The 14913-nt window shown below is 44.2% G+C and overlaps 1 protein-coding gene across 5 annotated transcripts in view; it reads right to left on the bottom strand.

The window, feature by feature from the left end:
- The window catches only part of UBE4A (ubiquitination factor E4A), a 28356-nt gene extending 14162 nt beyond the window's left edge, over positions 1 to 14194 (bottom strand). The window contains exons 1-11 of one of the 5 annotated variants that reach the window (XM_032777175.2): positions 14096 to 14194; positions 12967 to 13209; positions 11245 to 11406; positions 9580 to 9753; positions 6591 to 6703; positions 5210 to 5362; positions 4900 to 5059; positions 3302 to 3504; positions 2497 to 2688; positions 1068 to 1401; positions 669 to 795 (exon numbers count right to left, since the gene is read on the bottom strand). In XM_032777175.2, coding sequence (XP_032633066.1) covers positions 669 to 795; positions 1068 to 1401; positions 2497 to 2688; positions 3302 to 3504; positions 4900 to 5059; positions 5210 to 5362; positions 6591 to 6703; positions 9580 to 9753; positions 11245 to 11365 — 1577 coding nt within the window. In that variant the 5' untranslated portion in view covers positions 11366 to 11406; positions 12967 to 13209; positions 14096 to 14194. Of the gene's footprint in view, positions 1 to 668; positions 796 to 1067; positions 1402 to 2496; positions 2689 to 3301; positions 3505 to 4899; positions 5060 to 5209; positions 5363 to 6590; positions 6704 to 9579; positions 9757 to 11244; positions 11407 to 12966; positions 13210 to 13654; positions 13712 to 14095 lie in introns of those variants that run through there. The other 4 variants (XM_032777171.2, XM_075073561.1, XM_032777173.2 and 1 more) reach the window with 4 other exon arrangements.
- Positions 14195 to 14913: the final 719 nt, after the last annotated feature.

Here is a 14913-nt window from a genome sequence, read left to right as displayed (position 1 = left end):
AATGTGGTGATGTTTCCTTGCATACATTTTCAGTTTCCTAGCAACAAAGCCATTTGCATAATTTTTGGCTATTTCTATATTTAGACAATAAACCACATGGAAGGTGAGTATGCTTGCATCATTGGTGACCTCACAGTATCCCGGCAACAATTCACAGTGGAAGGCTAAGGGAACAGTACATTTTAGTGTCCAGCAGACCACTTCTTGAGAAGAGCAGCCAGTTATCTTCCTAATCTGCTCAAAATGAAACCCACACACTATGGCAGTTCAAATATTCTACAGAGTACAAGTATCCTGAGACAGTGACACTCTCCAGTATGGACAGGAGACATGGGCCTTTTCTTTTCTGGGGAAACATCAGCAGCTAAATGAAAATGATAATGAAAACTAACAAGCCTGTGAACTAGACATTATTTTTTTTTTAAATATTAAATGGATACAGAGTGGTACTAAAAACACACATTTTCCTTATGATTTTAGCAATCTTCTGTTATTTGAGAACACCAGATGTTACCTGAGCCTAGGCAAAAGAATCTCTCCCACAAGCCTGCACACACACTGGTTTAAAATACATCCATAAGAAATAAAGGTTTGTGTGGCACATCCCTGTTACCAACTCTGTTTATCACCACTGCTTCCTGGGCTTACAAGGCTAGCAGAGGAGTTACCTGTGAAATCCTAAATGGAGGGTGTATTGTGTCAGGACTAAATTCTCGGTCACCAGATTGTAGCTGTGGGCAAACTCTGGCTCCTTCTCAGTCACAGCTGGAATCAAGCATGTTTCTTTTTCCAAGCCTTAAATAAATTAAAAGCACCAGTGAGTTAACACTGCCCTGCTGGGTCTGGGAAGGGGACTTCAGCACAGTTAGAAAGACCTGACTTGGTGTGGGTGATATTTTAACTTTTTGCAGCTTCTTTACTCCTTCCCCACTACCCATCTAATCTGTTGCCTCCTTTTCCTCCTGGAGAGGCATAAGGTATAGTGTTGTAGGGGAGACAAAGTGCTTGTGAGCCCAGATGGAAGCAAATGCAACACAAGGCAAGCATAACATGTCTAGTACACCTACCTTTCATATGCACGTTCTTACTTCTCCTCTCCTCTTCATTCAGCTCTTTCAGGGCACAGTAGGTGGGATCGAAGGTGAGAAGCCTAGGAGATCTGGGTTTACAAAATGGCTGGCACAGTTTCAGGAGGGCAGCTCCTAGATTCAGAAAGAAGGCATCCGAGGCATACATCTGGAAGAAGATCTCTGGCATCTGGTTAGCCCAGATTTTGGTACGGCCTGCATTGGCATGGAGACAGTTTCCAAGCCAGGACAGAATCCTGTGTTTGGTCTCTGGAGACAGCTGTAACAGGTTCTTCAGCATCTGGTAGATTTTCTCATGGAACTGGGCCATAAACTGTTACAAAAAATAAAATAAAAAACCCATCCATCATTGAAGGCATTTTTGAAAAAGACTCATTTCCCTTGCACTTTTCAAAGTTGGTCTGAGAGTACACAAGTCATCCTAATTTTCTGGAAAGTCCCTTAGGGCCTTCCTACCCTGCCTCTGGGAGCTTGCCTTCCAGCCTGGCTAGACAGACGCATGGGAGCTCTGCTCCAGCTAGCATGCTAAAAATAGCAGTGTGGACATTTCTGCCTGGGCAGTGACTCGGGCTAGCAGCCCAAGTCCAAACCTGCCTGCCCCTGGGTCTGAGCTCAGGTGGCTAGCCTGAGTTGAGAGTTCACGTAACTGTTTTTGGTGCGCTAGCTCAAGGGGAGTTAGTGCAAGTCTGTCGACTCCATGCTGGGAAGCATGCTCCCAGCTGGAGCGCAGACATACCCATAGGTGTTTAGGTGTAGCTCCCATGCCCCTTACCAGTGTCTCCTGTCAGAGACAACATGTGATGAACAGAGCAACCCTAAAGCCAACAGCAAAAAGCCAGGGGGACACTTTAAGAGATAAAACGAATTGTTTCAATGGAAAGTAAAACCGAACTTCTTCATAGGTCACTGGGTGGAAAGGTGGTCTTGTGGTAGGGCACGTGACTGGGAGCCAGGTGATCTGGGTTCTGCTCCTGGATCTGCCAGGCTCTCTATGGGGAACCTTTGTGCTTGACTCTTCTCACTTGAAGAACAGGGATTACAGCTATCTTCCAGAGTTTGTGATGCTTCATTCATTAATGTCTAGAAAGTTCTTTTAAGATTTTGCACTTCTGCAGCACCTTCCATCTGAGCATCCAAAGCATTTTACCCACATCCATGGAGTTATTCTCCCACCACCCTGTGAGGTGTGTGCTATCCTCACTCTACAGGTGGGGAAAACAGCATCACAGCACACAGACATGGAGGGACTTGTCAAGGTCATACAGCCACCCTGTGGCAGACCCTGAAACAGAACCCAGATCTTCTGAGTCCAAGTCATTTGCTGTAACCCATTACAAGTCTTCCTTTCCGTAGGAACACACACAGTGGTTCAGTATTAGAAAGTGGCACTGATGCACTTCAGCTCAACCTGATGAATGTTGGACTCCTGCACTTTGATCTCTTGTGGACTGGATCGGGATGGATTCAGAAAGTATCCATGATTCTCCACTACGCCTGGGGTCTTTAGCAAGCAGGAGATGCTCAAGATGACTCCTAGCAGGGTCTTCTGATACATCTGCCCATTGGTGGGGTCCTTTGGTTGAATGTAGTCTACAAAAACCTAAAGAGACAGAAGATGTGCATGCTATTGTTCATAAAAGTATGAAGGGAACCTGTTGATTTGGGAGTGGTCAGAGAACAGCAGGAGTAACTTGTTAGAGAAGGAACGTGGGAACAAATTATTTCATTCTCTTTCTCATTATTTCATCTCTCATAGAGGATGAAGATAAATGCATAATTTTTGAATCACGTAGGATGCTGCATGCAGCCAATACACAATCCCTTTACTACAGCTGGAAGGCATAGGTCACAGCAACACACTTTACTGATAGTGCACATTCACCGGAGGAGAATGTGAGCCCTGCACATATCCAACCTGTCATTTAGTAACAAAGCCAAAGCATAACCCATTAGCCACTGCACAGGAAGGTACATCTACATCAGACCACCAGCCTGGGGACTTCTCAGTTTCTCTCCTTGCTGGCAAGCTCAACAGCAAGGCTAAGTGTCAAAGGGCCACAGAAAGCAAATTACTCTCTTACGTAGAGGTAGTCTTTCTCCGTAATGGCAGAGGCATATCAGTGGGACAGTGTAGAGGGAATTTGCTCTGCTGCCGCCTATGTAGCACTTTTCCAGTGGACACCTGTACTTCTTACCAGCACTAACACACTTACCTGTGCTATATCTTTCTTTCTGGTGAAATAGAGGAGCATATCCAGATATGTGTACAGCAGGATCTGACAAAGATCCAGGTCTTTGATTCTACCCAACAGAATATCAAACACAGGAACCATGACCTCCCCAAATGTCCGTACTTCCTCATCCATTGTCAAGGATTCTATGACCTCCTCAAGAAACTCAGTCACATCTTCAAAGTCTAATAAAAGAAGTAAAGGGCGGGGGTAGAAAAACCTTTAACAGAAATAAAGTATTTTTTAGTGGCTTCAGCCCATTAACACTTCAGGTTCATCTCGTTATAATTCTTCACCATCAGCCAATTAGATAACACCATATTGTCAAATACCAGCCATAGCAGGACGGCAGGTCACATGTACAGCAAGTTCTGGGGGGCTGCGTGGGTTAGCTCATGCTTCAGCAAGTCCATATCCAGAGATAGCCTGAGATATTGACTACTTAGGGATAAATTAAATAAAGAGACAAGAATTTCCAACACATTTTAAGTAGAACCAATTGTGCTTGACAAGGACATTAGAAACATTCTTATTACTAGACACATTTTCCTCCTTGTACTTTCAGATGGGATAAGGACTAACTAAACGTACTTGAACTTCCCCTCCAAGTTTAAATCCCTTACAAAGGGGGAGTAGGTGGGGAGTCTCAGTATTTTATTCTGAAGAATACTTTGTTGGAGAGAGAGAGAGACAGACAAACAGGAGAGACAGACTGACTCTCATAGACCATTTCTCCTCCCAACACCAATCCCACAAATGTTCAGGGGACCCCAGGATGGGCCCTTGGGTGACTGGTATCCATGGACTCCCCTTTGGCTCAAAGTGTTAACTTCTCTAGTGACACAGAAAACCAAGAAAGCAGATGGCAATTTCCCCTACACTTTGTGTTGAAAAGAACTGAGCTGTTCACAGGCTCCATCCCATTTCTGGATCTATTCACTCCTGTTCAAAGGTTATTTTAAAAACTCTAGGAATTGACCTATTAGTTAAGGTTCCTGACATGGTCAGATGCTCCTGGTCCAAGATGTCTAAAGAACTTATTCTTATTCCTTATAACTTACAAGTTTGGATTTTAATTTGTACATTATATCAGATCTGTTATTTACAGGGGTGAAATCCCGGCTCCATTCAACTCAATAGCTGAACTCCCTTCGATTTCAAAGGCACCAGGATTTTACCCATTATGTGTTTATGAAAATATACAAGACAAAGAGTTAACAAAATGTCCAGACCCTCAAAGGGTAAAATACGGTTCAGTCAGCGTTGCACTCATCACAGTTTTCTGTTAGTGGGGTTAGTTTGTCTTATTAGCATCAACTGGTTTTACTTTCACTGGTTTTACACAAGACCTCGAGTTGTCCTAAGACCACCAAACTTGTCCTATTACTTTAGGCATTTCTCTAAGACTATCTACTGCTTACATGGCTCACTTGATTTTGAATGTCAAACTTGGACCTTAACTAGCAGAGGAGTTGGGTTTGATGTTCTTGTTATAAAGTGGAAAGAAAAAGCAACAATATTTAGTCATCTGAGGATAACTACTAACCCACCAGGAGAAAGAGACATAGCTATAAACCTACGCATTCCTCTCAGTGCCTCCAGCAGCAGGTCCACCAGCTGCTCATGGACATTCTGGTTGACATAGATCTCTGAGGTGAGAAGAACAGTCCGAGTGTTTGACACAGTCAGATTCCTGCAGCGAACTGCAAATGGCAGCAGGTTCTCTGGCACTTTGGTTATCTGCATGGAAAGAGGAATTGAGACAGAAGGAATGATGTGCCCTGAAGCGTGCTGGTATATGTGGATAATCTGCCAACTTGCTCATTTCAGCTCAGTAATCAGATTGCATATGATGCAACTTCCCCTTCTCAAGGCTGCCTGCCTACCTACCTCTTCCTTTGCTCTCTGGAAACAGGCATATAAGTAGCGAAGAATCTGTTTCTCTCCTGCGTCTCTATCTGCTGAAAGATTCGGTGTGCTGACAGAGGTCATGTAAATCAGGTGATTTCCTGGTTCCTGGAGTAACAAGCGGGTGAAGAGTGCCTAGACACAAATTAACAATATACTGAATATAAACACACATTCCCAAGAGTCTAAAAACACAACCCCCCCTTCCCCCCCCCACAAAAAACACCCCACACCAAATCATCCTAACACAGCTCCTTTTTGCCCATTAGGCTTTCCCTCCCTACTGAGAAATATAGAGCGTTCAGTGCTAGATCAGGGGTTCTCAGACTTTTCCCAGTCTGCTAAGCCAACAGCTTCTTCATTCACATTCAAAACGTACAGCAGTTTTAATAATAGGCATCTGTAACCCTTGCCTTTGAAAACAAACTTGACAAGTATTAGCATGACAGTCCTGTTAGAGGAGCAGGTCTCTTTACAATGTTTTGATGAGGTGGGTGGTGGCAGAGCTGAGTACCGGAGCACCAACTCCCACTGTTCTCTGTTATAAGCAAAGGCATTCTGACCTTCCAGAAGGTGGACACAGCAAATTAAACTGGAGGAGTGGGAGAGACCTTGGGATTTTATCCATTCCGTCACCATACTCCTAATCTATATCTTCCCATTCAGTCTCTCACATTGGCAGCAGATCTCTGCAGCCACTAGGAGGCGCTAGTATTAGCACTCTATAAGCACTCCAAAGCCCCCAACCACTAAGCTTGAAGTCACTTCCAGCCCAGTTGTCACAGGCAGCAGCACATTTGACCATTAGTGAACAAGTCTGCACTTGAGGGTAAACCCTAATATGCTGTGCAGGGAAGGCGCAGAGTTCAAGTTACTGTTAGTAGCTGAGAGCCAGATTTTTTGTGCACTGTAAGAACTAAACCGTCCCCATCAGTAAATCGCAATTTCAGCTATCAAAAGCCGTGAACAGAAATGAATGACACCTTCTCGATTTGGTGAGGAATAACCACCTACATACTAACCCACAGTGCCTTCCCAGGGCCCAGAATGCAGCCAGTTTGGCTCTCCATGGCCGCTGCTTCCCAAAGCAGACTACCAAAAGGTCTATTGTTAGCCTCATCTAAAAACAAAAAAAGAAACAGCTGAGCACGCTGGTTTCTCAGTAACATGTGCATGAGTTGAGCTCTCCTCCCAGATCATTAATGTTTTATGCAGACCTGATCTTTAAATAGGAGTCATTAAACACCCATTTGGGACTGGACTTTTGAGGAGATACTCTACTTATTAATCACTGCACCTTCTTCAGCTCAGCACTGCCAGACACCAACCTGAAAGAGTCAAGTTGACAGAGAAGCGGTGATACCTGTTCAATGTTTTCCATGTCAAGCCAGTCTTGTTCATCCAGTTCTGCAGCCATTTCCTCCAGGTACACACAGCGAGAAGGAATTCCATTGCCGCTCTTCATACTGGGATCACCTGGGGAAAATTAAATCCACTTAAACAAACCACCACAAATACGTGCCTACCGACCGCACGTTCAGCATTGTGGAACTTGCCTGCTATAGGGAGCTAACTGCTGTAAACAACTTATAAAATATTCCCATCCTCCAACCACAAGGTTTCCTGTAGAATTCTGTTGAACCTTTAGTTAAAAGCTCTCTCTTATGAGCAAGTAAAAACAGGTTTGACTCTAAAACATGATATACCAATTATCTTTTAAAAGGTACACAAATGACAATACAACACCCACTGCACAACACACAGGTACACACCAGAATCCTATTTAAGAATCAGTTTGGGAAAAATCTGTTTTAATTGTAATATCCCAATGTTCACTAAAGCAAGCCCCATGAGAGTGAACTTCCCAATTTACACCTACGTACAGAAGCTCACTTTGCAAGAACAAAGTATGCTCTACTAGGTATTTTAATGCAAGGCCAGTAAATCAATTTATAATTGGTTTCCACTGGGATGATCACATTCTTCACCCATAGCCAAATGACACCAAGAAAGAAGCAAAATTCTTTCTGCCTTCGGGAACAACTTTTTGTTTCAGAGAGTAGAAGTAGTAAGCAGAGGAACAGCCATTTTAGACTTGATTCTGACCAACAAGGAAGAATTGGCTGCAAATCTGAAGGTGGAAGGTCATTTGGGTGAAAGTGATAATGAAATGATAGATGTCACGATTCTAAGGAAAGGAAGAAGTGAGAGAAGCAGAATAAGGACGTCAAAAAAGCAATCTTTAACAAACTCAGAGAACTGATAGATAAGGTCCCATTGGAAGAAAATCTAAGGGATAAAGGAGTTTAGGAGAGTTTGCAGTTTCTCAAGGAGACAATATTAAAAGGCACAATTGCAACTATTCCAATGCAAATGAAAGATAGGAAAGAATATGGCTCCATCAGGAGCTCTTTAATGGGCTGAAAATCAAAAAAGAATCCTACACAAAATGGAAACATGGACAAATTACTAAGGAGGCATACAAAAGAATAGGACAAGGACATAGAGACAAAAAATCAGAAAGGCAAAGGCACGAAATGAGCTGCACATAGCAAGGGACATAGAAGGCAATAAGAAATTATTTAAATACATAAGGAGTGAGAGCGAGACGAGGGGAAACTGTAGGTCCTCATCTTAATGGGGAAAGAGAACTAATAATTAATGATATCAAAAAGGCTGAGGTGTTGAATTCCTATTTTTCTTCAGACTTCACTAAAAAGCTTAATGGTGATCAGTCGCTCAACGCAATGTTAACAACCTAGGGAAATTACAGGTTAAAGAATATATACGTAAGTTAGATGTACTCAAGTCAGCAGGTCATGATGAAATTCCTCCTGAAGTACTTAAGGAACTAGCTAGTTAAGAATAGGATGGACAATCACCTGTGAGGGATGGTCTAGATTTATCTGGTCCTGCCACAGTACAGGGGGCTGGACTTTACTTCTCAAGATCCTTTCCAGTCTTACATTTCTATGAAACATTGAATAAATCACCCTGATGATCAAGTAAATCACTTCCCATCCAATCCCTACAACTGAACTTTACAAGTAAGAGGCAAACACATCAACACCGACTGGGTTTTAGGAAAGCAAGATGTGAACCATATCCTAGCTTCATGGTCATGCCAAGTGGGGATAATACAAACTACATTTTAGCGCTTTACATTTATTCCAGGCTGGACTGATTTAAATCACCAAGTGCAAAATCTCAATTTAAATTATCAATTTTAATCAAACTTTTCCATTTGTAGTTCAGCTTTTTTCTAAAGAAAGGTGCATTCTCACTGGCTTATATAACCATTAAAACATGTTGATTTACAGCTAAATAGAGCCTTTACACTATATTTTTTACATTTTTTGCTACCTAGGAGGGTACACTATAAGCATATACTTAAGCAACTATATAGCTTGATATTTTCAGATTCTTATTAATTTTACCTTTTTAGTATGTCAGAAAATGAAGAATGATGGGAAGAATCATAAAATTCATCTGAGTACATTCAATCAGCTCTCAGGTAGAGAGAAGCATTACAACACAAGTATGAGACCACTGAAGTGGGCTCAGCGGATGATCCTGATGAGATACATGATGGTGTCTGGTAAAGTCAGGGGCCGGGTCCCAAAGCCTGTGACAACTTTGCCAGTCTTACGCCCAGTAGCACAATCACCGAGTCTCCCACAGGATCAAGCCCTTAATACAGTACATGACCTACTCTGCCATATTTATAAAGCTTGACATCCAAAGTCAGAATGGCGGGTGGGGGAGGATCTATCTTTATATGGAAAAGCAGCCTTTAACTCAAGGTTTTTGATAGAGCTCATGGATTCAGCACATTTATTGTTTATTTAAATGTTTCAAGAGCTTATAATAAATGTAGGCCTTAACATATTTGTATTAAATTCAGATTTCATTTTAAATGGGTTGATTTTTAAAGGAAAACTTATAATTACTTTTTAAAAAGGTTATTTATTTAAAAAAAATATTGATTTTCATTCACATTGTTTTATTCAGATTTTTTCACAACACTGCACACAAACAACAGAAATTAACATTAGATTCTAAACTCTTCAGGGCAGAGACCGTGTCTGCCTGTGTGTTTGTATAGAGACTAGCAAAATGGAACCCTGGTCTTGATTAGTGTCTGAATGCTACTGTAACACAAATAATAAATAATAATGAGTGCAGTCTGCAGTCACACACATCTGACAGCAGCCTTCAGACTTAATCTCAACCCTCAGGAGTAACACACAACCATAACTACTCCCATGGCTGAGCTACTGTGCCTGCTAAGTACATCTTGTAACCCTCAGAGTCTGGGGGGTAACACAAGTCTTCACTGCATGCCCACTCACTGTTGTCGAGGGTGATGAGGAAGATCCTCTGGATCATGTGATTGATGTTGAGCTGTTCACACAGCTCCTGCTGGGAGCGGAAAGAGCGGCTGATCTCAGCCACAGAATAGTCGCAGTCATCCAGACTCTCTGATACACTGTTATCTGAGTCATCTTGGCTGGCTGAGGTTTCATCTGCTGGAAAAGAGAAGATAGTAAATAAACATCTCCCTGGCCCAGGAAGAAATTAACATTGCTAAGCAGTGTGTCTCTGGGAACAAAAAGGGCTGAACTAACCCAAGGGACATGCACAAGTCCTTCCTATCTTTGTGCTGCCACTGATTTCAAACACCTACACTTAGGTTTCTACATGCAAAACCATGAATTATTCATTATCTGGCAAACACAGCAGTAAGCACACTATGGCTATAGTGCAGTTCTGCTGAAGGTAGTGATGATGTAGGCTCTGATGCACACCATTTTGTAACACCCTTCTCAGACAAGGGTTGGACAACAAGTTGATAAAAAACCCTGAGTCCTGTCTACACACTATATTCATCGATTGCCAGCATCACTGGCACTCCCATGGAGAAGAGTTACAGGCCCATACACTGTCTGCACGCCATGCTGAAGAATTAAGAAAGCAATGGCATTTTGTTTTGTAGAATACAAAGTGCCAATTAAAAATATCTGTGAAAAGACTGTGTGTGAACACAGGCACCTGTCAAACAGTGCAAGTCTTAGAACAAAAAACTTAAACCTTTCACATCAGATAAATTGCTGCTGAAAAGCAAAGTAGACCTACTGTCAGAACAAAATAAAAGAGTACTACACTCTCTGGGTAAGAAACAAGTCACCCTCCCCACTCCGATTGTTGGTGAATGGCCAAGGAGACATCCACACCCTTTCCCAAGCATTCTCGCCACTTCTACAACTTGCCCTCTGCAATGGTGTATGGACCAGTTACCATTCTCTCTCCTTGTCTCCCAAAAGACTCCCTTATGGATGTTGTAAGACAAGAGTATTGCTTTAAATAATACTATTTAGTCCTTATACACGAATGTCCATCTTTAGAACATTAATTCGTAAAGACTGCTTATGACATAGTTGATATCATTATTCCCAAAATGGAGGCACAAGATTGATGCCAAGCACCCACAGCTTCCTGTGCTCAGCACATCGGGGGGGACATACAGACACGGACAACAAAAAAACAAGGCACAAGTGACCTGGTCCAAGTAAGAGTCAGTGTTCAGTCTGGGATCAGAACCCAGGTGTTTCTAGCTCCCAGTCCTGAATTCAGAGCAGACTTCTCCCCTAAGAAGATTTTCTAGAGCACTACAAAAAAGTTGGCTCAACAATTTAGGGCCTGATCCAAAGCTCACTGAGGTAAATTGCAAGACTCCCAGTGAATTCAATGGGCTTTGGATCAGGCCTCAAGTGCACAAAGTAAGATCCTATATTGACACACAAATAATACTGTGGACACCGACAATTTTGACTCCTGGCTCCTATACTACAAGTGTCCAGGCTTAAAAAATATTTCTGTTTATGGATGGTCCCAAAGCTGCCCAGGATACTGAACTGGAATACTAAACACATATCAGAGTCTGATAACCTTACAGACATGTTGTTAGGGAAGACCCTCTGCAACTAGCGCTGCATTGTTTGCTCTCCTCCTCTTACCAGTGAGCTGCCTCAGCTGCTGTTTTTGGATCGCTGCAAACTGCTTGGCATCAGCTAGGGAGCTGAAGAGGGCTGCAAAAGGGTTACTTGAGATGCTGTTGTTATTCTCTTGGTCTGTCATTTCACTTTAAAGTGTGCTCCATCCAGACATGGGGAGAGGGGCTGAAGAAAGAACAGGTATGACAATCACAAAGCAATGGTTAACAGCAGCAGCTACAATTCTTAAAGTTTAAAAATAAAACCAGAAGCGTCTTGGTGGGGAGGATTTTTTCAACTAGGAATCCAAGATTTAAAGACAATTTAACTACACATCCAAGAACCCACCACTAAAAACAGGATGCCTGCTTTCACAGCTATTAAAATTGAAGGAGTACATAAGCACTCTACCTTGATATATTTTTTCAATGTTTAATGATACCTTTTAACATAAAAATTAAGCATTGAACTGAAACTGAAAAGAGTAAGGGAATTCAGTTATGGATGATTAGCTGTACCTAACAAAATTCATATTTTGTTAAGGTAACTTAGCACCTATTACAGTGAGTGACCTTACACGTAAACAGTCCTGCAGACAAAGGCCATGCCTACACTAGCATTAATTGGGAAACCACATCCATGATGGAAACACTAATGGAGACAGGACACATGTTTTTACAGCAATGTTGTCTAGATCTGCAATTACTGGTAAGAATGCTGGGAGCTGGTGCCTGCCAGCATTCCTACCATTTCAGCACTATGGGAGCTGTACCGTGGAGAGAGATTCTGTTGAGGAAACTCAGGGCAGGAATACCCAAAGAGGCCAGCTAATGGTGGAAAGGAAGCCCAGTCCATTTGTTGATCCTTACTATTTCTTCTAAAAGTTATTTATTCTGCATTAGAACATTAAAATAATCAGATGCAACACTTGGCAAACCACTCCACCTGTCTTTCCCTACAGAAATACAGGCAGTACAGAAAGCAAAACAGCTCAACTTTTAGCCTAGAGTTTTGCTGGTTTGCCATGGAATAATTTCCTAATTTGTAACACATGTAAGCCAGATTTGGTTTTTCACTGAGGCAGTATTTCATTTATTAGGAACAGCCAAGGAACTAGCCTTGGTTGTTCCTTTACTGGACTTCAACATCCCTGTCAGACTGAAAGAGCAATTTATATTGAGCCACTTCTAGACATTTCAAGAGACCATGAATTAGTTTGTGGAATGCTGCTGTGCACAAGTCAATCTAGTGCAAAGCCAAAGGACAAACTTACTCAACCTGTTTACACAGCTGATACCTGCAGAAAAATTCAAGGACTCAAAGTCACAATAACACTAAGTGCATTCTTTCTTTCCCCTCAATGGAGTCAGAGTTCTGCATCAAATCACATTATTCAAGCTAGTGAAAACATCTGAGCATTTAGGTTTCTATGTATGAAAGTAGATGCTAATGTTTTATTTATTATATAGTGAAATGTCATTCAAATGACTGCTCTAACAGATAGTCCCTCACTCCCAGTGTTGCTCTAACAGCTCTAATTCAAGCCAAAAAATAGCTCCTGTGCCACAACTTGCAGATGGAGCAAATCCAAGAAAACTCCAGAAGCACAATATTGTAAAGAAGTGACACCCAACATTATTCTGGCGAAAACTCTCTTGAAAGAGATTGGCATGCCCTCCCCATGCCATGCATCACAGGTAGCTGCATCTTCCTTCTGACCTCTCTCTCTCTCCTGCCCATATCTACCTCAGCACTCTCTGTCCTTTTCCTCTTTGCTTCTAATTGTTGGGCTTTCTCGGTTTTGTTCTTGTTCTGTGGCTCCCTCCTCTTTATTTCCTCCAGATTAGCATAGCCATTGGTAGTGGCTCCAGAGTGTTGGATGACATATACTTCTGCAGTTTAGCAGAGTGCCATAGGAGCACAGGAAGGAAACTTGAGTTAACAGTCTATGAGAGCTGCTCCTGTGGTCAGCTTTGTTAGGCAGGGCCCCTATGACGGCAGGGATACAAAACAGGTGAAATTCAAGGCTCTATCACGTCTTTACCCACATCAACAAACACACATCTGATTTGGTGGAGCTCACACAACTTTCTCCACCTGCATGTTCTTCTCTTCCTCACACTTGCCCCCTTTCCCCCCCAATTCAAAGAACCTGAGGATGGGAAACTTGTGCATGGTAAACTATTCCCATCATGCTCCCAAAAACCATAACACCAGCACTTCCAGTCAGTATTTGAATGAAATGAGCAACTGATATCCTTTGTAAAGCCCTCTGAGCTCTGATGAAAGTCACTATACAAGAGATAAGCGTTAGCAGGTGACAACTTTCGTTCCCCCAAACTTTCGCTCTAGGCAAGTGCTCTCATACACAGAATGACAGTACAGCCAGTCGGTCCTCTCCATTTACCCCTGTAAAGTGAGCCAGGGCTCCCACCCGTAAGAACAGGTGCATGGGGGCAGACCAAGGAGCCACCAAGTCCAGGATCTTGGCTTCTAACAGGGGGCAGTGCCGGATGCCTCGGGGAAGCGAACAGACCCGGGCCATTATGAAGCGATCCAGCCCCAGTTTCTGACCCTTGGGGAGCTGGGGTCACTCAGACCACGGGGTGCATCCCTGCCCAGCCTGGCTAATGGCCTGTGAAATCCCGATATCCTGCGGGCCCCGGGGCAGCGCGTGGCGGGGAGTTCCGCAGGCTCGCACAGCGGCGGGGCCGGACAGGGAACCTGAGCCGAGCGCCGGCCGAGCAGCCCCCGAGCAGGTGCCCAGCCCGCCCCTTGCAGCCCGCCGGGCCGCGTCAGGGCTCGCTCCGCCCCCCAGGCCTGCTCCGCACCGGCCGCCCGCCAGAGGGGGAGGGGCGGAGCTGCCGCTTCTTACCGGGGCCCGGACGCTTCCACTTCTCGCTCAGCCTCGGGCTGGTGAGCGCAGACGTCACTGCCCCGCGCTGCGCGTCACCTTCCGGCGCCGGAAGTGCCCGGAGGCCTGGAGCACGTGGGTAGGCAGCGGGGCGGAGGGGAGCCCCCTCCGTAACGCGCGCCCCGGCTCCGGCTGACGGGCTCGGCTGCCGCCTCTGCGTGCGGGAGGGCAGGGTCCCGAAGGCTCCCTGGGGCAGGCGATGCAGCGCGTGGCGCTCAGTCCTTCCCCGGGAGACACCCTCCCCAGCTCGCGGGCGCCAAAGCTGTCCCAGGCGTAGTGCAGTCCGGGGCCAGGCTTCTGGGCGCGCCAGAGCAGAGCCGAGGCCAGGGCGGGGTTTGCCTCCGCGGAGCAGCACTGCACGGTTCTCCAGGGCTTGGGCTGCACTCAGTGCCTCGGCTTAGCTACCAGAGTCGGGTGTGGAAAAACACCCCCCTGCTGACAAAACCCTTCTGTCCCCACAGCGCCATCAAGGAGATAGTGCTCTGTGTTAGCAGGGCAAATGTTGGGGGAGGTGGCGACGGAAGAATTCCTGAAGAAGAGCTCAGTGTCTCTCAAAAGCTTGTGTTTTTCATGGCTGTGAATTTGGTAGGGCCCTACTTATAAATCACTTTTCATCCAAAGGGCTTTGTGAACTCTGTATATCTGTCTGGTTATGGATCCCCTTATACACACCACTAGGCACCTTGAGTTGTACTTCAATAAGGATAGCAGTTACCATTACAGTGTGGCAAGGTGTTGTTAATAATCTCAAGTGGTAAGGTCCCTCTTACTTAGGGCTA

This window comes from Chelonoidis abingdonii, chromosome 18, assembly GCF_003597395.2.
Source record: "Chelonoidis abingdonii isolate Lonesome George chromosome 18, CheloAbing_2.0, whole genome shotgun sequence".
NCBI classification, from domain to species: domain Eukaryota; kingdom Metazoa; phylum Chordata; order Testudines; family Testudinidae; genus Chelonoidis; species Chelonoidis abingdonii.
This window is presented reverse-complemented; position numbering and strand designations above follow the sequence as displayed.